This window comes from Diceros bicornis, chromosome 26, assembly GCF_020826845.1.
Source record: "Diceros bicornis minor isolate mBicDic1 chromosome 26, mDicBic1.mat.cur, whole genome shotgun sequence".
In the NCBI taxonomy this organism is placed as follows: Eukaryota; Metazoa; Chordata; class Mammalia; order Perissodactyla; family Rhinocerotidae; genus Diceros; species Diceros bicornis.
In genome coordinates, this window is record NC_080765.1 from 25,171,601 (window position 1) to 25,197,033 (window position 25,433).

The 25,433-nt window shown below is 46.4% G+C and overlaps 1 protein-coding gene across 1 annotated transcript; it reads right to left on the bottom strand.

The window, feature by feature from the left end:
- Window positions 1–2,218: 2,218 nt before the first annotated feature.
- Window positions 2,219–25,371, bottom strand: LOC131421988 (thyroid receptor-interacting protein 11-like). The gene is made up of 15 exons (XM_058568856.1): window positions 25,298–25,371; window positions 25,107–25,205; window positions 23,835–23,907; window positions 23,528–23,666; window positions 21,390–21,491; window positions 20,386–20,446; window positions 20,240–20,275; window positions 20,097–20,164; window positions 19,877–19,971; window positions 18,744–18,793; window positions 17,039–17,177; window positions 14,574–14,626; window positions 6,638–6,921; window positions 6,413–6,477; window positions 2,219–6,218 (listed from the first exon to the last, which is right to left on the bottom strand). The coding sequence occupies exons 2-15, from the start codon at window positions 25,191–25,193 to the stop codon at window positions 2,257–2,259; spliced, it is 5,214 nt and encodes a 1,737-aa protein (XP_058424839.1). The 5' UTR covers window positions 25,194–25,205; window positions 25,298–25,371; the 3' UTR covers window positions 2,219–2,256.
- Window positions 25,372–25,433: the final 62 nt, after the last annotated feature.

The window sequence follows — 25,433 nt, forward strand, 5'->3', positions numbered from 1 at the left end:
GTTCTATGTGTGGCATGAAGTGGATCTTTGTGTGTGACGTCCAGATTTCACGATCGGTCACTTGAGCTTCTCGATGCATCTGCATGATATGTAGTCAGGCGGGGGTCAGGGGGCTGTCAGTAAGCTGCTCTCTTATCAGCAGTCTTCCTGTTGTTCTGCAAAACAAGCTCAGAAACTTTGGTTACTTTACTTACTGGGTCAACCTCGTGGGTACCAGGCACGGTTTCAGTAACAGTAGATTTTCACCTGAGTCCTCCCTCCCAGCAGCGTGGAGGATGGATTCAAGGGAGGCCAAGAGCGCAACCAGCAAGATCAGTAAGGAGTCTCCTGTGCTAGTCCATGCAGGAGACAGGAAGGGATGGACCAGAGCAGTGGGAACAGAAAAGAAGGGAAGGAATTAAGCTCTGTTTGGTAGTTGACAGGATATGGAGTAGGCGATACAGAGAGATCAACCATGGCTCTGAGGCCTCTTGCTTGGGTGATAAGATGGACAGAGATTTTATGAGGTGATAAAAGGAACATAGGAGGAGGAGGAGTGTTGTATGGGAAGATACCACTTCCCTTTTGAACGTGTTGATTTTGAGAAGCCAATGGACATCCCAGTAGAGGTGTCCAGCAGACAGTGAGATAAACTAGTGTGGAGTCAGGAGAAGGGTGAGGTTAGACATAGGCATTCAGAAGACATTAGCATCCAGGTGAGAGTCCAATCATGGGAGTGGATGAGCTTCCCTGAGACCACAGGGGAGTGAGAAGATCCTGTTCCCTGAAGACAATGCCTTAGAGAACATAAACCCTAAGAAGCGGTCAGAAGAAGAAGCCACAAAGGAGACTGAGAAAGAAGGGTCTGAGGTCAGTAAGGACACCTGGGGAGAGTGGCATCCCAAAAAGAAATAGGGCAGAGAGAATGTTTAAATACTGAACATGCGGGCAGAATTTATCAGACACCAGAGAGAGTTTAGGTAATAAAGGACTAAAGAGTGTGCATTTGAAAATTCTTATGACATTACGGACACAAGATTTTGTGAATCTTTCAAGAAGAAGTCAGTGAGAGATGAAATGATGACGAGTAGAGAATTTTTGCAGAAGGTCAGCCATGAAAGGTAGAGAGAGTAGGGGGTCATTGGAGGAGCAGAAAGGAGAGGAGTAGATGCTGGGAGAAACGCGGGAGTGCTCCTCTGCTTAGGGAAAGAGACAGGCTGAAGAGAAAGCAGATGGGAAATTAATGGACTCAGGTCGTTGACGAAGTCTGAATAGATGGTTTTCAGGGCAGAATGGAGCAATTCCCCTGGAAATGCAAAGCTGGATCCCTTTTCCTGTAGGACAAAAGGGAAAGAGTAGAGATGGATGGAGAGAAATAGAGGGATGGTGGAATCTAGGAAGGGGGTGCGGGAAATGGAGAGTTCTTGACTAGCTGGCCTCTGATCTCTTCAAGAGGGTATAAGGATGATCATGCTTGTGGAAAGGGATGAAGACTTGGAGTGGCTCTTAAGGAAATGGGCAAGGGAGCGGACCATGGACCTTTGATAGGATTTGGGGTAGAAACTGCTTCAATGTTGATCACTAGGCTATAGTTAAATCAATTAGGGTACATCCATATGACAAACTGCTGCTTTTAAAAAGAATAAGATGGAATTCATACACATTTGGAAAGATCTCTAAGGTGTAGTGACCCTTTTTTAAAAAGTCAGTCAGGAAGTAATAACCTCCCATATATACAAATATACATATATGTTTAAAATGCCTGAGAGAATCCAGGTTCCCAATAGAGTGGTTTCCTAGGCAACAAAAGAGGAGTAGGACTGAGCCAGGAAAACTGAACTTTCCTTTGTAAATTTTCATGCATCTTGCCCTTTTGCGCTCTTCTCCTTTCTTAATATACAAAGAGCAGGCACTCGTGTATTTTATAATTTTTGAGCATTAACACAAGTTACTGTTCATATTACCCAAGGTTCACCTAAAAAAAAACACCCTCTCCTTGTAAAAAGTGAAAGTGCTAGAAACACGACTGGAAGTGTCCTTTGACCACAGCCTCCAGTCCCTCCAAGGCCCACTCTCCCAAGAAGTAACCTCTGCTTTAAGTGGGGTGAAGACCTTAAAGGATACTTTTTTTTTAATTACGAAGACTATTTATATTAAACTTAAAGTGAAACTAAAAACAAATCTATGACTTTTCCTGGAAGGCCACTTGATGATAAGGTCACAAACAAAGTGACCTGGTTTCTCTACAGTGCTGTCTCGTCTCCGACTTGGAATCTTCTACCGCTTTGAAGTGTTTTTCAGGGCAACTGCAGCACTCTTGGCAGGTGACAGGAGCAAAGGTGTACACGCGGGCACAACATCAGTAACGGCATTTAAAAGAAGATGCCCCGACCCCCCAGTCCCAGGGCCGGGTGGGTCAATAAGAGACACAGCTGTGGAGCAGCCATTCACATCTGATTTTCTGGGTGTGGATCCGAGGGTGGTGTTAAGACGTGCTGGTACATTTTTCGCCAGTTTCTTCCTTCTGGGTGCATCTAGAGGCTTCCTATCCTGAGCAGAGAGCTTTTGTGGTGGAAAAGCTACATGAGACTCAGTTTCTAGAAATTTAACAAAAAGTTCTGAAAAAGAACCATTGAGATCAGATTGCTGATTTGGTGTCAGAGGTGTGCTGGGGACACTTCTTGATCCAAGCCACCCAGTCATCCACCTGGTAAGGCCGCTTTGCTCTTCCTGGATGAGCCACTCCATTTCTTCCCTTTTCATTCCCAGAGTGCTTCCCATTAATCGTAACACTTCCTGACGTTCACGTTTGGGTGTTTGAAAATAGTCCAGGAAGAGCTTTCTCACTAGGACTTTGTCTACTTTTCCTTCCATGCTGCTTACTAAGTTCATCCATTTCTTTTGCACCTCATCCAGCATTTCCTGTTGGACCTCACTTTGCTTTTTAAATTCTCCAACTTGTTCCTCCTTCAGATCCAAGATGGCATTGGCTTTATCGAGTCGTCCCTGCAAGGACATCAGTTTTCCTTCCAGATCGTCTGCCTTTTCCATCCATTCAGCTAGTGCCATCTTCAGGTTGGCTAGTGCTCGAGCATACTGCTTTTCTTGTTCCTGGGAGACAGAAAGCTGTAATGCGGTTTCATCTCTCTGCTTGGTGACAACGTTCACTTGTTCCTGCAGTGACTCCACCTGTACCCTGGCTTGATGGCTTGCCTTTTGCGTTGCCTGGGAAGATAAAAGTAGCTTTTCCTCTAGTGTTGTGACTCTCTTTCTTAGTTGAGCCGCTCTGTCTTCTGCAACCAGCACTTCACGGAGATGAGCATCTTCTGACTCTAAAGCCTGGTTACGAGATCTTTCTAGCTCCTGCCTTAAGCGTAATTCGTTTTCCCTTAAATGACAAACTTCATTCTGTAGGGCACAGTTTTCCATTTGTTGCTGTTTCAGTGCCAACACGACTTCATCTCTCTCCTGCTGAAACAGAACTGTCTTTTCCTGCATGGACGTAACTGCGTGTAAAAGCTGGTTTAACTCCCCAGCCTGGCCCTGCTCTTGTTCCTTCAGGAGTTGCTCCAAAGCAAGAGCCTTCTTCTTCACTGCAGCAGATTCGAACTCTTTCTCTCTCAGCATCATAGAAAGCCGCATATTCGTCTCTTGTAATGCCCGGTTTTCTGTTTCCTTTTCCATGGACTTTTCTAGTATTTTTTCATTTTCTCGTTTTACTTTATACAAATCCACTTCAAAATGTAATATTCTCTCCTTCAGGTTTGTTACCGCCTGCCTCAAAAGTTCATTTTCATTCACTTCAGTTGTGTAATTTTCACTCAAAGAAAGTAATTCCTCACTTTTTGCGTTGACTAAGAGCTCTTTTTCCTGAAGTAAGTTTTCTAAAACATCCTGTTTCTCCCTGAGCTGCTGGATTTCGGAATCTGTTTCTTCGCATTGTTTTCTTTCTCGTTCGGAGGTGGCAGCAATCGCAGCAGACAGTCTCTGATTCTCCTCCCGGAGGCTTCGAATGGTAGCCTCTTTTTCCTCCATCGATTTCCTTAACTCTTCTATCTCTTCTGGGAGCGCTTTAGAAGACTCACTCGCTGCATCAGATCTAGTTGCCTTCAGCGAGTCGGCTGACTCTGAAGTGAGTGATGATGTGGTGGGAGGCTGTGGTGCAGTAAGGTCAAGTGGACCTAAAAGAACATCCTTGGCATTGCACAGCTGCTCTAGGTTGAGCTGCATTCGTGCTAACTTCTTTGCCAAATGTGTGACTTGGATTTCATCCTCTTTACAATTTTGGATCAGGTCAGTAGAGGCCATCCGTACTTGAGACTTATTATCAATGTCCATCAAGACCCGAGCCTGAAGCTGTGGAAGTTCTTTCTGAAGCTGGGCTGACTCTCGCTTCATGTTGTGCACCGCAGTCATCACCTGCTGTGTCCAGTCCTCCATTAGGGAGACCTGTTGCTGTAACGTGTCACGTTCCTGCAGAAGCTCCTCCAACTGATTCACAGTAACACCTCCAACCTCACCGCCAGTGCCAGATGTCTGCAAGATTGTCCATAAAGTCTGACATTTCTGACTCAAGGCATCGATTTCCACGTCTTTCGCTCGAATGATGTGTGAGAGGTTCTGAACAGTTTCTCTAAACATATCCTGACCACTACTTTCAAATCTCGTGGACCATTTTGTATTTTCATCTTGCAGTTTCACGAGGTCTGCTTCTTTGGCAACCAGTATGTCCATCATTTTGTGATACTCTCTTTTTAGGTTGCTGTTTTCCCTCACCTTCTCATTGAAAACAGCTAACATTGGTTCCCTTTCCAAAGCGTAAGCTTGCAATTGCTGCTGAAGGTCGCTCACAGCCTGGATGTAGGGAGCTGAAGCTATTCTAGCATGAAGACGCTGTATCTCCAACTCTTTTTGCTGGATAATCCGAGTTAGTTGACCAATCTCATCTTTGTATGGCTGATCAATCTGCTCCTTCAAAGGGACAGTCTTTTCAGTTCGAAGTTTCATCTCCCATTCCTGTTCTTTTCTTCCTTTTCCTAATCTTTCACTTTCAACTTTACATAAATCATGCTTTTCACTTCCGTTTTGCATACTAAGACTCTGACCTTTTGCCACTTGACAAATCTCCGAATGTTTTGTCTGCATGTGCTGGGTTTTTTCAGGCAAGTGGGTTTTCAGTTGTTTTATCGTGTTTTGCAAATTCTTAATTTCCTCATCTTTGGCTGAAAAGAGCTGAGTGTGTTTCATATGCATTTGCTCACGCTGGTATTTAAGTTCATCCATTTCCCGTCTCTGCTCTTGTAAAGTTCGAAGGAGCTGTGTCTTCCTCTGGTCTTGTTTTTCACTCATCTTTTGATGATGTTTTACTTCCTCCTCCAGGTGACCTTTTATCACCATCACCTGAGAGACCTCAGATTCTAGTCGTGTCACCCTGTCCAGGGTTTTAGGGTCAACCACAGGTGCAGTTCCAGTCTGTTCTCTCAGTCGTTCCAGGGCTTCTATCAGATGACTGTTTTCTTCTCTCATGGAGGCAAGCCTTGTGTCTTTCTCCTCCACGGTCTGCTGCACAATTTCAGCTTTTCTCAAAGCTTGGGTTCTCAGTCTCTCCTCTGACGCTACAATTGCCTGAACGTCCTCCATCTCCGTCCTCCCAGAGTCCGGTGACTCTTCCGCCTTCTCCCTTCCCTTCCTCAGCACATCTTTGGTGAAGTTAGAGATGTGTCCAGTGAGGGAAGCCACGCTGCCGCCCACTTGCCCCAGGGAATGGCCTAAGCCAGAGCCTAGGCCACCAAACCAGGAGGCCATCGCCGCGGGTTGCAGGGCTGACCTGGTCCGCTCGGCGCAAAGCGTCCAGCCCAGTCGGCCAGTCCCGCCAAGTGTGGGGCACCGGCGCCTGCGCGAGGCGAAGAGTCCAAACACGCCGAGGGTTCCTAGGCAACGGGGCTCCGGGGTGGGGGTGGGGTGGGGCGCCAACCGCCGGGGTGGGGGAGGGCTGCCTGGAGCCCGGGGCCTGGCCCGGGACCTCACCAATGGGTCTCCAGTCACCCTCCCCACCCACCCTGTCACCCGGGGCCTCCGCTCATCCCGATGACTTCCCACCGCGGGGTCGGGCCCCTTCTCCCGCTGCCCCAGTGACGTCCCCGGTGCCAGCGCCCCTCCTGCCACCTCGCGCCGGCCGCCATGACAGCCGCTCTGGAGGCGGCCGTCCCCACACGGCCTCCCCCGTGCGCGTGTCCGCGCTGTGAAGAGAGGACCCGTTGCTCTGATGTCACCAAGTGGAGCACACGGTCCGTATTGTCCTGCAGCTGCTGGTTTTCCCCTTAAAATAATCTGAGGTAAAATTTACACGGTGACCGGCACCCATCTGATGAGTTCTGTGTTTGGACAAATGTCTACACCCGCGCAGAAGCGCGACCCTGATGAAGACACTGACCGTTTCCATCATCCAGGCGGTTCCCGGGTCCTCTCCCCACAGCCTCGCCTCCTCCCCGAGCAGCCCTGCAGGGAGAGGGGTCCCCTGGATGAGTTTGGGGGCTCTTGTGATACGGGTGTCACACCGTGGACACGCCGTGTGTCTGCTTCCGTCAACACGTGTTTGAATCTAGTCAGGGAAGTGAGTTCCACATCCGTGGAGGAAGCATTGATGAGGAAAGGACACCGGGGTCCTAGTGGCCCGCTCTGCCCGGGCCCGCTCAGCCCGGGGGGTCGTCCTCCTCGGGGACCGACGGGGGGCCGCGCCCTGGGCCTGGCTGCGCTGCCGCCCCGGCGGCCCGGCGGGCGGCGCTGGAGGGCACGCGGGAGGGCGGGGCCGCCGGCCTGGGGAGCCGCCGCCGCCTGGGCCGGGAGGCGGTGGAGGAGCCGCCGGGCGGGCCCGTCCGCCGCCGGGAAGCAGCGGTTCAGCCGCAGGAAGCCGCGGGCCCAGCAGACCGCGGGCAGGCGAGTCTGAAATCCGGGTTTTATCGAAAATTCGGTGGCCTTTCACGCCAATTAAACCACTCCCGAGACACAACACAATATATACGCGGCCTGATTTGTTCTGTGAGTCGCCAGTTGGCACTCGCTTGTCTAGAAGGACCTGCAGGTTAAGGGACCCTGTTACTCTTTTTTTTTTTTTTTTCCTGTACCTTCCCCTCACAGTACTACATTCTCGGTTCTTTGGATCTGTTCAAGAGCGCATCCTTTCCTTTACAGATCCGATAGTAATCACCATCCACGTTTCCGTAGTGGCTTAGTTTACCAAGTGCCGTATCAAACCACCGGGCAGGGTTCTCACCTCCTGGCAGTGATCATTTCTGTTTCATAAAGCAGGAAGAACGGCTTGCCCAGGTCACACAGACTAAGTGGCCCAGGCAGGACTTGAGTCCAGGGCTTCGGACTCTGGATCCCATGTGCATCCAGCTACAGAGACGGGGCTGTCTTTTCTCCAGGGAAGGATACTGTTTATGAAACGTCTTTGGTGCTTATTAAGCTGCTGGGCTAGGTGCTTTGCATGTATTCTCTCACCGCATTCTCACAGCGACCCTAAGAGGTGATGGTAGTTATTCCTGATTTAACGATGTGGAAGCCAGAACTCAGAGTGGTCATCAAGCTAGTAAATGGCGGAGCTGTCGATTCAAACCCTGGTTTCTGATTTCAAAGCAGCTGTAAGTTCCCATACTTCACGTGGGAAACTCTTATATGAGAAACCCTATGTTTGAGTTATGAGTGATGTTTTCATCAAATCCTGGAGGCTAAGAGTTGGATGTTGCTCTAGTCCAGTGTCTCTGACCAGAGATGGTTTTGACCCCCAGGGCACATTTGTCAATGTTGGAGACGTTTTTGACTGTCATGATGTGGTTGGGGTAGTGGGTGCTACTGGCTTCTAGTAGATAGACGCCAGGGATGCTGCTGAACATCCTACAATGCACAGGACAGCCTCACGGCACAGAAGCATCTGGTCCCAAATGTCAAGAGTGCTGAGGTTGAGAAACCCTGGTCTAGTCCTTCCAGGTTCTGGGTAGGTGAATTATCAAAACCAGAGATCCACACTGTTTGCCTGCAGGGCAGGATGTGTTCTGTTTGGCCTATTCAGTATCTAGGTATGTACGTATGTATATTTTATTTTAATTGTTTTTACACTCATTAGCCCATATTTAAAATTTAGGAATTTTCACATGAAAACCTGTATTTCCAGCTTCTAAAATGTTGTAATCTTGCAATAACTGGCATTGCTTCCGGGTACACGTAGAAGTAGCTGAGCAGCAGCTGTCCCATCTGGGTGTGGCATCAGCCGTCCAGTGCCCCCCAGTCCCTACCCGGCTTGTCTTACTCGTACCTTCCCTGCCGACCCCTCCCTGATCACAGAAATCTAACGACCATCTCCAGGAGTGGTACTCTCACTACCTCACGAGACAGCCCATTCCAATAGGGGCAGCTGTGCCTCGTCTCTCTCCCATGAGACAGCCCTTCCTCTATTTGACGTCACAAACCATCTCCTTACTTTCTCAGCAGTGACATTCTCCATCCCTCACCTACTCTGCTGTTTCCTTTTCCTCACACTCATTTCCTCTGCCTTTTCTAGGACCAGTCTGAACAGGATTTCTGAGAAAGGGCAGGTAGCTGTGCTTTGCTTCAATCTGAGTGGATTCCATCCCGCCTCTGCATGGAGCTCGAGTGGAAAGAAATCTGATATCTTTGCAGCTTCTTCTGATCTGATCTTCTGTGGCTTTTTTATGTACTTGACATATTGTGATGTCCTGGAATATCAAACAGGGTATTTATAGATGAGTGAAAATGAACCCTGAAAGGAAGTGGTCATATAGCGTCCTTTTTATATGTGAAAGCAGCATGTGATTCTAACCTGGAATTACCTTTGTGGCTGCAGTTCCCAGTGTGGACATGGCCGACTCTTCAGGGAGTGGACATTCAGGTACAGACGCCTCGAATGAGTATGTGCATCACACACTCTTGTCAGACTACAGATGTTTTGCATATATCATTCTACTTCTGTTTCTCACATGTCAGTAGATGCCATAGTGATTAATCAACTACAAATGCACTTAAAAATATTATTACACTTCTATCTGCTTTGTGCGTGCACGTGTGTGTGTGTGTGTGTGTCTGTGTGTATTTTCTTAATCATAGATATTAAAAATACCACAGCCACCCAGTCCCTTATCCAAAACTCTTGGGGGTCAGATGAGTTTCAGAATTCAGAATTTTTCAGAGTTGTGAAGAGTAGTACTGTGCATATGCCATTATATAATATCTCCAGCAGGGTCTGGGCAGCAGCCCTTAATCAAACATTAGTATTTCTATAGCAAAATATGGGACTGTATTTCACGCTAAATGGAATACATAAGGATTGTAAATAGCTTCATGTTAGTTCACATCCAGTTCTGTTGCCTGATGAGTTACAAAACACTTATTTTTTAGATTTGAAAAGAGTGGATAAGGGCTTGTGGACCTGTCTTACTTTTAGTAATGTTCCTGTAGAGAGAGCTTGTGAAATTTTTATGTTTTCAATCACGTTTCCCATACTCCAAAAAGTTGGAAATCACAGCTATATTCTGTAGCAGGGGTCACAGGTGCTCAAGTGCCAGGAGAGGTAAAATTAAGAGGTGAAGTGGGAGATTGGTTATAAGACAATAGAGAGTGCTGAGGACTTTGGTGAACCAGTGAGTCCCTGTCCATTAAAGCGGAAAGTTGCTCTCAGCTCTAGCCACTTGTTGCCATGGTGATTGGGGGTACAGTGTTGCCACATCTTCCCATTTTTAGTGATACTCCAGAATGCTGATTTCCGTGTGAAGTTCTTGTCATTTTAAGTCAGCTAAAAGGAAAAAAATCCACTGTGTAGGCCAAAGAAAAGATATCAGCAAGCTTGATCTGGCCTTGGGCTGCCTGCTTTGACCTCTGCTTTAGAGACTAATTCTTATGGTGTGAACAGCTGGACAGTAGTGTTTTGGTAATAAACTACTTCTTGAGATGGGGGGGACCTTTGTTTTATCATGATTCATCGTACTTTGCAAATATATGTTTTTGAATGTAAAATATTTCATAATAAAAAGAAAATATAACAAAGTTGATAGAGATTTTATTTTAGAATTGCCTTATTTTCTAGCCAGAGGGAAGTTTTCTTTTCCATCTGTGAATTGGAAAATTTCAAGTTACTTATCTTGGAAAAGGGAATGAAAGCCCAAGTTAAAAGGGGAGCCTCTTTTCACAAAGTTTGAGTTCAGGGATGTTAGGCTATAATGTCCCTCCCTTTCCAGGGCCTTCGTGATCAGAAGTGACATTCCGTATCTGCCCTTGTATTGGACAGGGAAGCGGCCTTAGTCTCGACTGTTCTCAGACCACACCCCTAGGTGACCTCAGCCCCGTAACACCACCTCGTGGCTGATGACTCCCCATTTCATGCCTCCAGCCCTGGCATCTCTTCATCCCTACGTTGACCTCTGTCTTGAACGTCTCCTGTAAATGTCCTGCTAAAACTGACTCAACAACTTCATTCTCAAGTTGGCCTCCTTTCCCTGTATTCTCTAGTCTACAGGTCGGCTGACGTTGGCCCGCTGCCAGTTCTGTGAGAAAGGTTATTGGCGCCCAGCCCCGCACTGCAGCAGCAGAATGGAGTAGTGGTAACACTGACTGTGTGGCCACAGAGCCTACGCTGTGTACCGTCTGGCCCTTACTGAAGGAGTTGCCCACACCTGCCCTAGTGCACTGAATGCCACCACACCTACTGGGTCACCTGTCACCCCTCTCCTCCATGTTCTTTATATCCGGGCTCTCACTAGGATCTGGCAATTCTGCCTCCTTAGTGTCTTTTGATTTTGTGTCTGCCTGTCGATGGCCACTCCTCCAGTTACCTTAGTTCAAGCTCTCATTTCTGTTCACCTGGACTCGCTATTGTCTTCCAGCTGGCCTCTGCTGGCTTGAGCTGGTTTATCCCTTTTGAGGGATATGTAGGCCTCCACTTTACTTTGACATGGCCAGTCACCATTTCAAGGATTATAGCCGTTCTTGTCTATATTATTTTTTTCTGATGAATTCTCTGGAGTTTAGAATCACTACATTTGTAGGAAATTAATCTTTATGTAGTCATAGGATTACCAAATTGCCTTCTGAAGTGATAGTGCTGTCGTGTAGTGTACCGTGCAGAAGTAACGTTGCACGCAAGCACGTCATTGTGCACGACGTGATGGATGTCATGTTTCACCATCACCTCAGTAGCACTGGACATCGTCTTTTATAAAATTTGCTACCTATTTAATTTTATTTCCACTAAGGTTGAAATGAAGTCTCTATATTTGTATTGCCTTCTGTAAGTTTTCTGCATGTGTATGTGTTTATTTAATTGCCATGGAATTAATGTTCAGTTGTCAATTTCATTCTTCAATTACCAATTCAGTTCAACAATTATCTAATGAGAACTTGTCAAACACTAGGGGCTGGGCTTAAAGATATATGGAATTCCTAGGGACTTGAGTGAGGAGGTAGACATATAAGCAGATAATTTGAATATTGCCAGTTGTACCTATTCTAGCAGATCTTAAGTGTCAGTAAGAAAATATTAATGCCATATCTTAATTTACTCATGTATTTTTCTTTTGCTGAGGAAGATTTGTCCTGTGCTAACATCTGTTGCCAATCTTCCTCTTTTTTTAATTCATGTCATAATAGTTTATAACATTGGGAAATTTGAGTTGTCCATTATTGTTTGTCAGTCACCATATAAATGTGTCCCTTCACGCCTTGTGCCTACCCCCTAACCCCCTTCCCCCTGCTAACTACCAAACTGTTCTCTGTCCCTGTGTTAGTTTATCTTCCACATATAGGTGAAATCATGTGGTATTTGTCTTTCTCTGTCTGGCTTATTTCGCTGAGCCTAATACCCCCCAGGTAGGAGGGCAGCCCTTCAAGCCCTGTTTGGGCTGGTTTTTCTCCACTGCCTTCACTCTGGTTTTATGTATTTTTTCAGCTTTTACAGCTGTTTGTTTTTAGACAGTTTGTCTAATACAAGATACTCTGTCATAGATAAAACTGGAATGATTTTACCCTGTTGTTTTGATCTGAAAAATAGATGTATATTATTTTTACAAAGAGAAACATTTAGGAATTTTACCAGAAATATTGACTGTCTTTCAGGAGCAATTCTACATCATCACATTAAAATGAATCGTATGAAATCCCTGATGCATTCTCCTTCAAGACTAGTTATAATATCTCTAATCTCTTTGTGGAGACAGGTTTATAACAGACATCTCTTATGTTTTAGATCCTCTTTGCCTCTCCTCTCTTGTTTCATGTGTCCTTGTAGCAACCAGATCTCCAAGGCTCTGATGCACTTTATCTAAGTGCAACCTAACGCACCTCGCATTTTGTCCCTCTGACACATGCCTCCCACTCTCATCCTGGGTATCTGTGTAGAGGCTGAGGTATTAGATGTCCTCTGATCAAAGTCCACACACACATAGTCAGAGGTCTCTTAGTGTGACTGTGTGTGTATTCAGGGAGCGTCTTCAGTTATCGTGTGATCTGTGTGTGTGGTGGGTATGTTGCTAGGTTGTGTGTGCACATGTTTTTAGAGTTTATCATCAGAAGCTATACAGTCATTCATTTCTGTGTGTGTGTGTGTGTATGTGTGTGTACTGATGTTTGTTATGGTTTGAGAGTTTATGGTTGTGTGAGATCTGGATGAATGTGAAATAAATACATAAGTGTGGTCAATGTTTGTGTGTGGTAAGAAGGTGGATTAATATTGTAAGACCTGAGAATGTGTGGTCAGGATGTGCATATGTGGTCAGAGTAGGTGTTTTGTATCAGTGTTTATGTGTAGTCACAAGGTATATAGACATTTGGAAAATCTGTGTGTGTGTTGTATTTGCATGTGGTTACAGGGTGTATGGTCATTGTGAGGTGTGTGTGTGTGTGTGTGTGTGTGTGTGTGTGTGTGGCTATGACGTGGTGAGGGAGCGGTAGTGGGAGATGCATGGTAAACTTGCCCAACTATTTAACAGTCACCTACATCAGAATCCCAATTTTTCCAGCAATTTCAAAAGGTTCTCTGAGGGGCCTGGAGGAGGTGCTGGGGCTAAGAGATGGAAGAGTGTTTGTTTATAATGATAGAAGAGCAGAGTGGAGATTATATGTTCAGGGTTTGTGTATGTGTGCATGTGGGCAGGGGTTGAGAGATCTGTGTCTATTTCAGGTGTTTATTGGCACTGGTATTTGTGGAGGGTGTAGTTTCAGGCTTCATGGGTGTGGAAGTGTTGTATGTTTGTTTGGAGGCTGTGTAAAGCTGTGTTAGTTTCCAAAGTGTGGAAGTGTTGTGTGAATGTGTATGTACGGGTTGCTCCTATGTGAGTGCAGGGGCCTCAGTGGGTTGTTATAAGAAAAAGGGTGTCAGAGGCACATGCCAGTCTCTGAGGATGCCTGCTTCTTTCTCTTCAAGGAGAAAAAAGTAAATGTGTATGGAATCACCCTGAATATTGTTAGAAAGAATTTTTGCTCCCGCTGAATAGGCCAGGAGGCTCCTCATCTAACTGTCCTTTGAGAAGAAGGTCTGGCCCAAGGTTTGGAGGCTGAGGGCCTGAGTCTGATCCCTGGGGAAGGTGTGGGGTCCACTGGGTAGGGATTGGCAGTCCCAACTAGTCAGGCTGCACTTCAGAGCTGGGCTGCATTTCTAGTGGCAAAGATGGGCAGCAAACAGAAAGAAAAGCAGGAGCTTTAGAGTCTGTGCCAGGGCACACAGGGTCCAAAGAAGCCAGGACCTCCTTGAGTTTAGGGGTGCTGGAGCCCAAGGTGTGTGCAGCACTAGGGACAGCCAGACTAGCCCAGCAGGCGCCAACAGCCCACAGTGGATTCTAACAGGCTGGCTGCCAGTCTCCAGTCATCTCCTCTCCCCAGAAGTCCCGCCTCATTCTTGAGAGCTGCAGTACCCGCTTCCCTGCTCCTTTCACTCCTTCATAACAGCAATTCATTGTGATGATTGTGCCGTTACCAAACCAGGTTCATTTTTGCCCATTGCCCTGAAAGCCAATCACTGAGATGACAAGATTGCAGCAGAGAAAGTGTTTTAATCACAAGGCAGCCAAGTGACGAAGCAGGAGAACTAGTCTCAGATCTGCCTCCTCAAAAACAGGGCCTCAAGGATATTTATAGGGTAGCGGGGTAGATAGATAGATGATTGGAGGTAAGGAGAGGTGAGGTAATTGATGATCTGTGCAAGTGTAGTCACACTTCACGCCTCTCCATAGGACACATGTTCACAAAATGGTGGCATTAGCATGATCTGAGGGTGGAGTTTTAGCTTCTTGATGTCAAAAGGTCACTTATCAGGCATGTGTACAGGCCCAGTTGATGGGTTGGTGGTCTCAACTGGTCTGAACTGGACAAGGGGCTCCTAATTCCTGAGAAACAGCTCAAACATCCATTACCATGGTGACCCAGGCATGAGGGAGATGTTATCTATAGGAACCTAGTGGGAGTCAGTATATTGCCTAAGCAGCACAGTTAACAATGGGTAGGTGAACGACTAAACGCTATAATTAGTAACTGCAGAAAAAGAAAAACACCTTAGTTGCTAGCTACCTAATCATCAATAGCTAACTGTTTACCGGTTTCAGCTTGGTGTCCCCAGAGCTGCTGGCGGGCTGGCTGCTTCCCCCGACTTGGCAGGAGGGAGGGCCCTTCAGGCTCCAGGAGCTGCCAGGGCAGAATGGATTGGATTGGGGGACCTGGATGGAGCCAGATATTTCCACCCCAGCACCTTCTCCTTGGTGTGTGTGTGGGGGGCGGGGGAGGTCCCATGCCATTGACCTCTGCCTTGCCCATCCTTCAATAAGGAACCTGTGGGAGGATTATGGGAGCTCGTGGGACTTACCAAAAAACTCTGCTGCCATCAGCCCCCACAAAGACTGCCTGGACTTGGTGCTATTGGGGGCCTGCTGGCAAGTTGAGTGAAGGGCGCAAAACCTGGATTACTGCAGAGCCTCCTCACTGGCCTCCTGGAGCCACTCCTGGCCCCTTATCTATTCGCCACCATCAGAAATTGGCCACTTCCTGGGGAAAGAGAGCTGTCTCTCTGATCACCAGACACCCCTGGGACTGGCAGGCACCATGTGCTGAGTATTTATTGACTGAATAAACATAACCACGGCCAGATCTAGATGTAGGATGTGCCCACCACCCGAAGGATCTCTCAGGCCCCTTGCAGTCAAGAGTACCCCCAAGGAATAACCTTGCTTCTGCCCCATCCCCGTGGTTTCTGCCTGTTTTTGAACTGTGTGTACAAGAATCACACTGTATACACTCCCTGGGGTGAGTTGGATGGTCCTCCAAAAAGCAGACGCTGATACTGAGTTAGAACTGTAAAGAGTGTATTAGGGGTGACAACAGGAAAGATAAAAGTGGAGGGGGCAGGATTGGGCAAGAAAAACCATAATAATTTGCCACAGCCAGTTTATCACCGCTCAGTGTCCTCCTTCAAAATGAGTGTCCTGTAAGGCAAAGAGATTTGGGGTTATTTCAATGATAGGCTATTCCTCCTATCTACATTTGTCTTCTATAACATATCTCTGGCTTCTGATGAACACTTTAGTGTGTGGCTGCATCTGTGTGTTTATAGTGAATGGAAAATAATTGTCTTCAGGTCTCAGGTATAGATCTCTGAACTCACACATTCTCAAAATTATCTTTTCCATCTTTAACTGGTGGGATCTGAATTTCAATAGAAAAAAGGAGGGTCTTTTCCTTATCTTTTGAAACAGGGATTGTGAATCTCTAGGCCTGAGCTCTTACATCCTTAGTTTAATGGAATGTACTTCAATGACTATCTTCTGATAATCTTCTGTGTGGAGATATTTTCATTTAAACAGTGAGAATGGTGAGTGCCAACATGTCCCAGCCATTTTGCAGACACTTTCATTATGCACTTAATCTCGTCTTCCTCACAATGACCTCAGAAACCAGTATCACCCCCTTACACACACAACGGGGCTGAGGCTCTGAGTACGCCCCACTGAGAGTTGGTATTAGGGGCCGAGACAGCAGGTACACAGGCCAAGAATCGGGATACTGTGTGGTAAGTTTGGGGAGATGCAAAGCTGACAGTTAGGGGTGGTGACTAGAGGATGCAGGGATGTGGTGAGAGGGGTCCAGCAGGGGCGGCTCCTGATCAACCTTGAATATACCAGGAAGAGTCTGACTCGTACTGAAGGCCAAGGCCTCTGCTCTGCTGATCTAGACCCTGTCTTCACGTTTAGTCTCACTGGGGCACAATAAACTCAGGCAGACAAAGGATCCTCAAAGAGCCAAGTTACATTTCCAAACCTCCAGAGATTTTTCCATCGTACAGATCCAGAACTTTCAGAAATCCAAGGGAAACAAGAATCTTGATTTCGATTATGAACTAAGGGCTTTAGGGCAACAGCAACATTTTGATGAGGATAATCACATGCCCACACTGTGTGATTTGAAAACACGCAGCAGCTCTGCGTGGACCTCGCACTGCCTTCACACTCCCTGCTCAAGCTGCCTGCCCGGCTGGGAATGGCCTTCCAGCTCCATCTAAGGAACCCAACCCACCCCCGCTGGGCACCTCCTCAACTTTTCCTTCTCTTCACAACCTCCCGCTTCACTCTGGTGAGATTCACATCGCCCTCTTTTGTTCTCTGGGTCCCTTCACTGCTGCTTCCATTACGTGATCACAGGATCTCGAATGGAAATCTCCCTCTGCTATAGGACACCTTAAGCCCCTGAAGTTAGGGGTGCGCCTCATCCCCCACAGAGCCCGGCACATGGTCTGTGTACAATGTGCATCTGCAGAACTGCTCTTTCTGCCTTTCTGTAGACAGCCTCTTTCCTTCTCTATGAGACACCTGCTGCCCAGCTCAGGATGGGGCAATTCACGGCCCATTGTACGTATGTCCTGAGAAACTTGAGGAACGTTACAATGTCCTCAGCCAGGTTTACCCTTGCATTGCAAAGCCCTCAGTACCATATCTACCTTTCCTCCAAAAACTCCATAGGAAAAGAGATGAATATGCTTTACAGTCAACTCATACTCTTCAGATCATCTTACCGAGTGGGACACGTGGAGGCGGTGGGTGAGGGCCTAGAGGCCTCCAGGATGGAGGAGACAGATGTGGCCCAGAGCCTACAGGGTTGGTTGTGCAGGGTGGTGCTGCAAAAGGAGGAGGCCCTCTTGCCTCAACATTGACCTGCGGAACAGAAGTTTAAAGTCAGGTGGATGTGGCAGACACAAGCGCCAGCACCAACCAAAGCTGAAACCCAATGAAGCCGGGGAAGCACTTGGCACCCTCCCCGCCCCCAGGTGCCAAGAGAGCAGCATCCGTGCCAGACCGCTCTACCCCCACCACTGGGGCCCGCCCAGCTTGGGGAGGAACAAACACCACGGGGATGAACCACTGTCACCACACGTCACCACCCGTGTCTGCGAAAGCACAAGAGCAAGGGGTCCTGTCCTAGAGCGCTGGACGAGGCAACACCAGACTGAGAAAGGAGCCGACTCCAGGCAGACCGGCATCTCGCTCCAGGACCGGCCTCCACCCTCCTCACCACCCCCAGCACCACAGAAGCTTGTTGGCTCTCTACTCAGAAGAGAGCGCCCGAGAGGGACGGAAAAGGCCGCTCCCCACCTCTGGAAGCCGAGCTGCTCCTGGGGAAAAGCTCTGCCTGCAGGCCCCTGCCCTGCCCGTCCCCCGCCTCAGCTTCCCTCCCCGACAAAGGGGTCTTCTCCTCCGCTCGGGGTCTGCCCACGGGCACCAGGACCTCTGGGGCGCTGGGCACCCCCGGGGGCCTGCGTTTTCTGAGGAGAACGGTGTGACCAACAGGACTCGGTTAGGCTCAGCTCTATCTATCGTCACCCACAGGGAAGGCAGATTTCTAAGCCCACCGTGACGCGGACTAATTTGTGTCCAACGGAAACGTGAGGAGGGGATTCTAAAGGACAGAATGAACACAGACGTGCTTTGATTCCAGCCGTAAAACCCCGTGACAGGGGATGAGGGAACGTCCTGGCTCTAACGGCACCACCGGACACCACAGGACCCCCCTCATGTCAGCACAAGTGATGGCCTCTGGGGGCAATGGGTCCTGCAGCGCAGTCCTGATGTTCACTCTTCACTCCTTTGGTGCCCGTGCCCATTTCCTACTGCAAATAGGCCATTTGTGATCATTCAGACTATTCTGACCTAGGCTACCACCTGAGGGATCCCGGAGAGCACAATGACCCACAGAGAGGGGACCCTGAGGAACTGTGACATCGGCTGGATCCAAGAACATTCCAAATCGCACGAAGCACCCAACATGAAGTTGGAGGGACGGCCTCTCCTGTTCCTCTCCCATGAGGATGATGGCAGACGTTCCCAATAGGCTCCTCACCAAACCCAAACCAGGTATGGAGCAAAGGAACCACAACAACAACAATCCTATGTCAAGGAGTTCAGGAAGGAGTCGGCTCTGCTAGGAGACTTCAGTGTGGGCTTAAGGTAACCCTCCAAGTGCTACTTCCAGAAACACACTGTGAGAGCCCTGCAGTCCTCAGCCCAGAAGCACTGAAGGCTTCTGGAGGCGCCACCAAAGATGAGAGCTGAGAGTGGAGAAGCCCAAAGGCTCCTGGGGAAGACTGTGCTTTCAGGGAAGGAAATGACACAGTAGACGTGCCACGGAACACACAAACCAGACATGAGGCCAAGAGAGGCTGCTGCACACACACGTCAACGTTTCCAGAGACGGTTACGACTGAAAATGACCACAGCACTTACCTTGCCCCCGGAGCTGCTGCTCCTCACAGCCGCAGAAACAGGTCCCGGATCTGAAAGAGGCCAGAGAGGAGGGATGGGGGTTTAGTCAGACTTGCATAGACTGTGAGGAAGGAAAACAAACCCTCCGCGCCTTCCTCCACCATCTGACATTCTTTCCCACTTCTGGGCCCTTACCAATGGCAGAGGGCTCCCCACACACCTCAGGTGACCCCCGAGGAGAAGGGGAGACCCGTCCCCTGGCCCTTGAGGAAGACACCACAGGGCCCTGGTTCAGGGGTTTTCATAACTCATCAACCACCTGTGGTCAGGTCCGGGCTCAACTAGCTGGAAATCAACACTGAAACAGGGGTTTCCCAAAACACATCAGGGGAAACCACCATTTCATCATAGAGTAAAATTAAAATGAGAATCACCTCAGATGGGATAATAGCAACAACCCCTCAACATGAACAGCACAGGTCCTTTTCTTCAGGCCGCAGGTGGACTTTTCAATCTCTCACTCTACACATAAGCTGCCTTCCACATGTGACCGACATTATATGAATATTTATGAACAGAAATGGACTTAGACTAATATTATAGTAATGAGAAAATGGAAGATACGGGGATTTAACAGCAAAGCTGTAGCGTTACACTGACAATGTCAGGAGTAAAATTACATAGAAATTTAATTTATGAATGGAATACTAAAGTCCACAAGCGAAAGTTAAACAGGAAGAATAAGGGAACCTCCAGCATAGTAAATAAATGCCTTTTTCTCAACTCAAAGAAAAATCAAGTCTTCAGCATTCACTCCAGTTGGGAAGGAAGCATGCACCCACTTCCCCTCCAGGCACGTCTCTCCAGTTGAGAGCAATCCAAGAGCACGCGAGGCGGGTGTTGGGGGCAGAGAGGGTCCACAGTCAGTGGCGGGGCATGAGCTCCACCAGTCACAGGGCGCAGGCCCAGAAAGCCAGTCTGGCTGGGGCACCTGAGGAAAACATCTTCCTGTCACCCCTCGAGATAACCTGTTGTCTTTAGGTCGTGCTTGGGATTGGTTCCAGGCAACACGTGATCCCCCACAGGAACAGGTAGGACACGGAGTGGTTTTGCAGCAGAAATTAAGTGGCTGCACTTCACAATGTGCTCCCTACCTCTCTGTGGAGGGTTCTGCATCCCAGGTCTTCCCGACGTTGGTTTGTGCAGCCTGTATCCCTCGGGCAGCCTCTTTTTGGACATTATCTCCAATCTTGAACGTAGAAAAAGAATGGACTTCAATAAGAATTACAACACCAAGTCCTTTACTAGGCACGAAACAGCTTTGCCTTAATACCTCAAAAACACCCGTAAAAAATGTATGTCAACATCCCATACCTGTGTTTCAAGTGGGCGGCTTCCCTGCTCTGCTCTGCTATCTCCCTCTCCCAAATCCGAGCCTTGATCTGTGGGAGAAAAACACATCCACCTTCAGTTGTGGCAGACTGTGCGCAAAGGGAAGGAAAGAAAGCAAAACGTACCCAATTGTCGTGAGCATTCTTCTCATACACAGCCATCTGAAAAAGCCAACACGTCATAAACCCTATGTTGAGGGCTTCCAAGGCCGCTATGACCCTCTGCATTGGGTGCTGAAGGAGGCAGGAACTTTGGGCAGAATGCAGGTTACCTGGTGTCTGAAGGTGAACTCTGCTTGCTGCACTTGTTGCCGCATTTGATCAATTTGGTGCCTATGAGTGACAATTGCTTTCGTCAGATAAAGCACAATATTGAGGATGATTTTAAATAGTCTTCCCATGTTTCCATTGTCTGAACTGTACCCTTATACACATTATCCAATACTATAAGACACACTTCACATGATTATAAAAGTATAGTATGATCAAAGCTATTGCTACATTGTTTCCTTATTATCGAATGCCCGCCAGCTTCTGAGTTGATATAATTCCCTTACCTATTCTCAATAGCTCCCTAATTTATCCTGCAATGAGCGTCTTTCATCATACAGCTCGCTGCTTCTTTTCCTTACACCCTGATCATATTCTCAGGGCTACAACACTGGGTCTCTAAAATGGCATGCTCGTATCTACTGATGTGATTCATCCCACACCAAACTGATTCCCTAAGATTTACAACAGTTTTTACCTCCTCCAGGAACATTTTTGTGAACCACATTTCGACATAGTCTGGTCAACATTGAGAATCAGGAAGTTTTTAGCAAATTTATTTATTTATTTATTTTTTTGTGAGGAAGATCACCCCAGCTAACATCCGATGCCAATTCTCCTCTTGTTTGCTGAGGAAGATTGGCCCTGGGCTAACATCCGTGCCCATCCCCTTCTCCTTCCGTGGGACACTGCCACAGCACGGCCTGACAAGAGGTGCATTGATGCACGCCCGGGATCCGAACCTGCGAACCCCGGGCCGCCGAAGGAGAGCGCGCGCAGCCAACTGCCGCACCACGGGGCTGGCGCCTACTTTTTTTAAGTTAATATTTTAACTTGACATTTGTGAAACTTAACATTTTTCTTTCTTGTGTGAAATCTCTATATAAATGTCTTCTGAACATTTGCTTATATTGGTGTATGAATTGGGTCTAAACATTGTACAAAAGTTAAAAAAAAAATCCAACAAAGGTTTTATGAGCCGCTGTTATTTAGGAGCTGAACTCACCTGTAGTTCTGCGTTTCTTCTGCAGCCAGTTTCAGTCTCTTCTCTGCCGCTGACAGCTGCTGCTCCTTTTCCCCCCGCTCACGGTCTTTCATTCTCAGCTTCCTAAGAGGGGAAAGACATATGCATTATCCGTAGCCCATGTGAAATTCTGCCTTTCTTTCCTCCCAGAAATCTAAAGGGCAAGATTCAAATGTCCCCTCCGATCCTACCCCACAAATGCATAGATGGACAAATCTAATCAGAGGAAAGCATTTAAGCCCCCCATTAGAGCACAAAGAAAAATCAAACTCCCTCCTGCTGGCAAGTCTTTGGCAATTCTGAGCTTCTCTTCACAGCTCTGTGTTCCTAGTCATTAGTAAATGAACTAAACAAACAAAAAAAGCACATATGAGACGCACCATGTGCCCTCCCAGGCTCAGGCTCTTGGGACTGGGACAGCACAAGCTCATTTTCTTTCAGCTCATCACAAGTAAGCACATTAGGATGAAGCAGAGCTTCATGACTTGTCTGATTTCTCCCAGGGAGAGACCTGAGGCCATGACACAGCCATAGATCCTTGCTGGACATGGGGTCATAACATCGGACAATTAACTACTAGACACTTCTACAGTTCGAGAATGGAACTCCTGCCACCTACTTCAAAGATCCTAGTTGAGGAGAATGGAAACCATGCTGAATGAAAAATTATCTGAATCGCCCCATAATCAGGGTATGTCCTGAAAATGGAAAACTTTCAAATTGAGGATATCAATAACAGGTAGATTGATTTCATTAACAAGTACCTTGATTTCATTGACAGTGAAGGCTGCAAAGGGCAATGGCTTAAGGCAGATGTGTTGTGTTGCCTTCAAACTACTTTGTTCAAGGTTCTGATTCAAAAGATTCTCAACTTGACATTGGATTTGCTAGGGATCACACACAAAATTAAAAGAGCTCTAGGAAACAGGGACAAAAACACTAAAGAGACAAAGTTCACGCATTTGTTTCTGGCCACCCAGCCAATCTTTCAGCAAATGCTTTCTGGACTGGCTGGAACAGAGTGGGTGCATTGTAAGGTGATGGGGATACAGCGAGAGGTAGGGCACTATCCCCACCCTAAAACATCTCATAGTTTAATGCAAATAAGATGCCAGTGAGGACAGAGCCACCCTACCCCAGTCCGGGGCAGGGAGAACACAAACCTGGCACTTGTGGGAATATAAGAAAAGTTTTGCCTTTGAACATGGATGAGTGGGTCTGAAGTCCCTCATCTCCCCCTGAGAACCATAGGAAACATTGGCCAAAATATGAAATTCATGATAGAATGCACCAAATTGCTATCAAACCAGCAAAGAGACATGAGGCCAAGACGGAGAAGAAGGATGCCCAGGATTAAGGTCAGCCTGGCATTTGGGGCCACTTTCCCCAAGGTTCATCAACTAATCCCAGAGGAGACTTCTGAGATGCAAAGACGCTGAGCTGCGTTTGCACACATCCCTGGGCACAAAAGTCAAACAACTGGACTTCATGGTCAGTCAGCGAAGGTCACCCTAGAAAATCCTGCGGGCCTTAGCTGGGTCCCAGGAGACTTACACACTAAGAATAAAGGCAGACAGAAAACACACTGGCCTTAGGAGGGACTAAGCCTGCAGTGAGTGGTCTCAGTCACTAAGTGGATTAATAGGATTCAGTACTGCTGGCGTCCCTGATCACCTGCCAGATGTAAACTCCCATCTTTTCTGCAGCAAGATGACATCAGACGAGGCCTCAATTTTTCTCTAAATATTATCTACCCAATGTCTAGAATTTAATAGGAAATGACAGACATATGGCAGGTCAGGACAATATGATGGGATTGAAACCTAGAGTACAATGTAAATGAACCCAGAGGGTTCCAGATAATGAAGTGATTAAAGCTGGTACCTGTACGCCATCCAATCTTAAATTAATTGCAAATAAGAATCTCTGACAACCAGTTAGAATGGAAAGGAAGATGCAGATTACAAAAATCAAGGCAGAAAGGAGAAACAATTCTGTACTGACTGAATATGGCAAAAATACGGTGATAAATATTCTAAAAAAAATTATAATTCTCTACATTGGTCTACACATTCACTAATACAACAGTATTTGTAACAATCAACACATGAATAGCTTACTGTTCTGTGACCCACTTTCTTTGTCCACAGATTTCATCAACCATACGTGTGTTCTTCTTTAGCATTTCTAATTCGGCTTCCTTTGTCTCTTTAACAGATCTCAGTGCCTCACAGCTGTCTTCTAGTTTCTTTCTCCTTTCTGTAAAGCATAAAACCATTTTCTTTGTGTGTGTGCACATGTTCCAAATACTTGGTTGTGATGGGGAGAGAAGAAAGGAGAGAATCCTGAAGGCAAGAAGTCATTTTTTACCTTCTCACTGCAAACTCATTTTTATTATATGGGGTTTCTTCCCAACAAGCAACATACCTTCCAGATTACGTTTATTAGACGTTGAGGCTGTCTGCTTCGAATCCTTGAATTCTCCACTCACATCTCCTGACTTTAAGAGAGATTTGAGAAAAGGTATTCAAGAAGTAATGATTGTACGACAATGTGAATGTACTTAACACTACTAAAATGTAGACTTAAAAATGGTTAGATGGTAAATTTTACGTGTATTTAGTCTCAATTAAAAATAAGAAAATTAAAAAGGAAGTAATGATATTTAGTTCTCTGATTTATATAATCTATGGGAGTAACTTTTTGTTATTTGCTCCTTTTTGATCTTAAGCTGAGCATCTTCCTTCTGTACATGCTGTTCTTCAGACTTCAATTTCAGTTCACTGACACGAATTTCATTCAGGGGGATTCAAACCCAAAGCAAAATATCCTCACTAATGACTTAGTTCCCAAGAAGAAAAATCCCTAAATCAATAACATATAAATTTAATATTCTAAGACATGACACATTTGTTCTTCACCAAAGCTAAGGTCTACAATGAAATTCTTGAAGCAAATATAGGTAGTTTACTTCTGAAATTCCTGAGTTGTTCACTGAAATATCAACTTTTAAGTTTTCTGTAGATTTTTCTTTTCTGATATTTGCACGTAGGATAGAAATAAAACATGTACTGGATTTCAATAGAAACACTGGGCGACATGCTAAAAAGAAGACATGCCAACAAAACATACCCCACATCAGCCCCTGTACCACTAAAAGCGGTAGATCCGGTTTGAGCCAAGGAGAAAAGTCAAACACATAAAGAAATGAGGAACTAAGAGAATAGTTGAAGTCAGAAATGTTTCATGGGCACTCTGACTTTCCTACATTCAAGACAATGGGATACTTGACTGGGTGACAAGGCAAAAGCAAAGAAGGCCTAAAATCTTGAAGCCAAACAGCTCAAATGAACAGCTCTTCTTAGTGAAAAGTAAATATTGTCACCAGATTCACTTTGAAAATTCTCTGCTCTGTACTAAGAGGGACAGGACTGTCCAACATGGCTAGAAATCTCTAGTACAATTTCTCAGTTCTACCTTTCTTGGAGAGGAGGGAGTGCTGAATGATATAAAAAAAATTACTCAAGGTTGTAAAAACAGAAAAAAATTCTTCCTAAGTCCTTATATTTAAAAAGGCTCTGTGGTATTAGTATTTGAAACAGCAGTGAACAGCATGGAAGAATGCAGGGCTCAATTAACCCAGTGAAAAAAAGGCTCAAAAGTCAAATTATGGTAATAACTTAGTAGCCAAACTCTCACCAAGTCCCGATTCTCGCTGTTTCGATCTCCGTCAGATGCCAGTTCAGCAAATATACTTTCAATCATGTCATTAATGCTTCCAAGCATTTTGATGTTTTTCTTAAACAAAACATATAGATATTAGTAACATTTATTCATTATTTTTATTTCTGTTTTTAGAGTGTAATCTAGGAAAAAGGAGGGATTTTTACCTCCAATTTATGTGCTTCGTCGCCAAGAATCTTGTTCTGCCTCTTATTTTCTTGAGCACATTTCTTTGCTTCATTGATCTATACAAATACGTAATAATGGATTCAGAATTCAAAAACATTAATTATAGTGATAGTG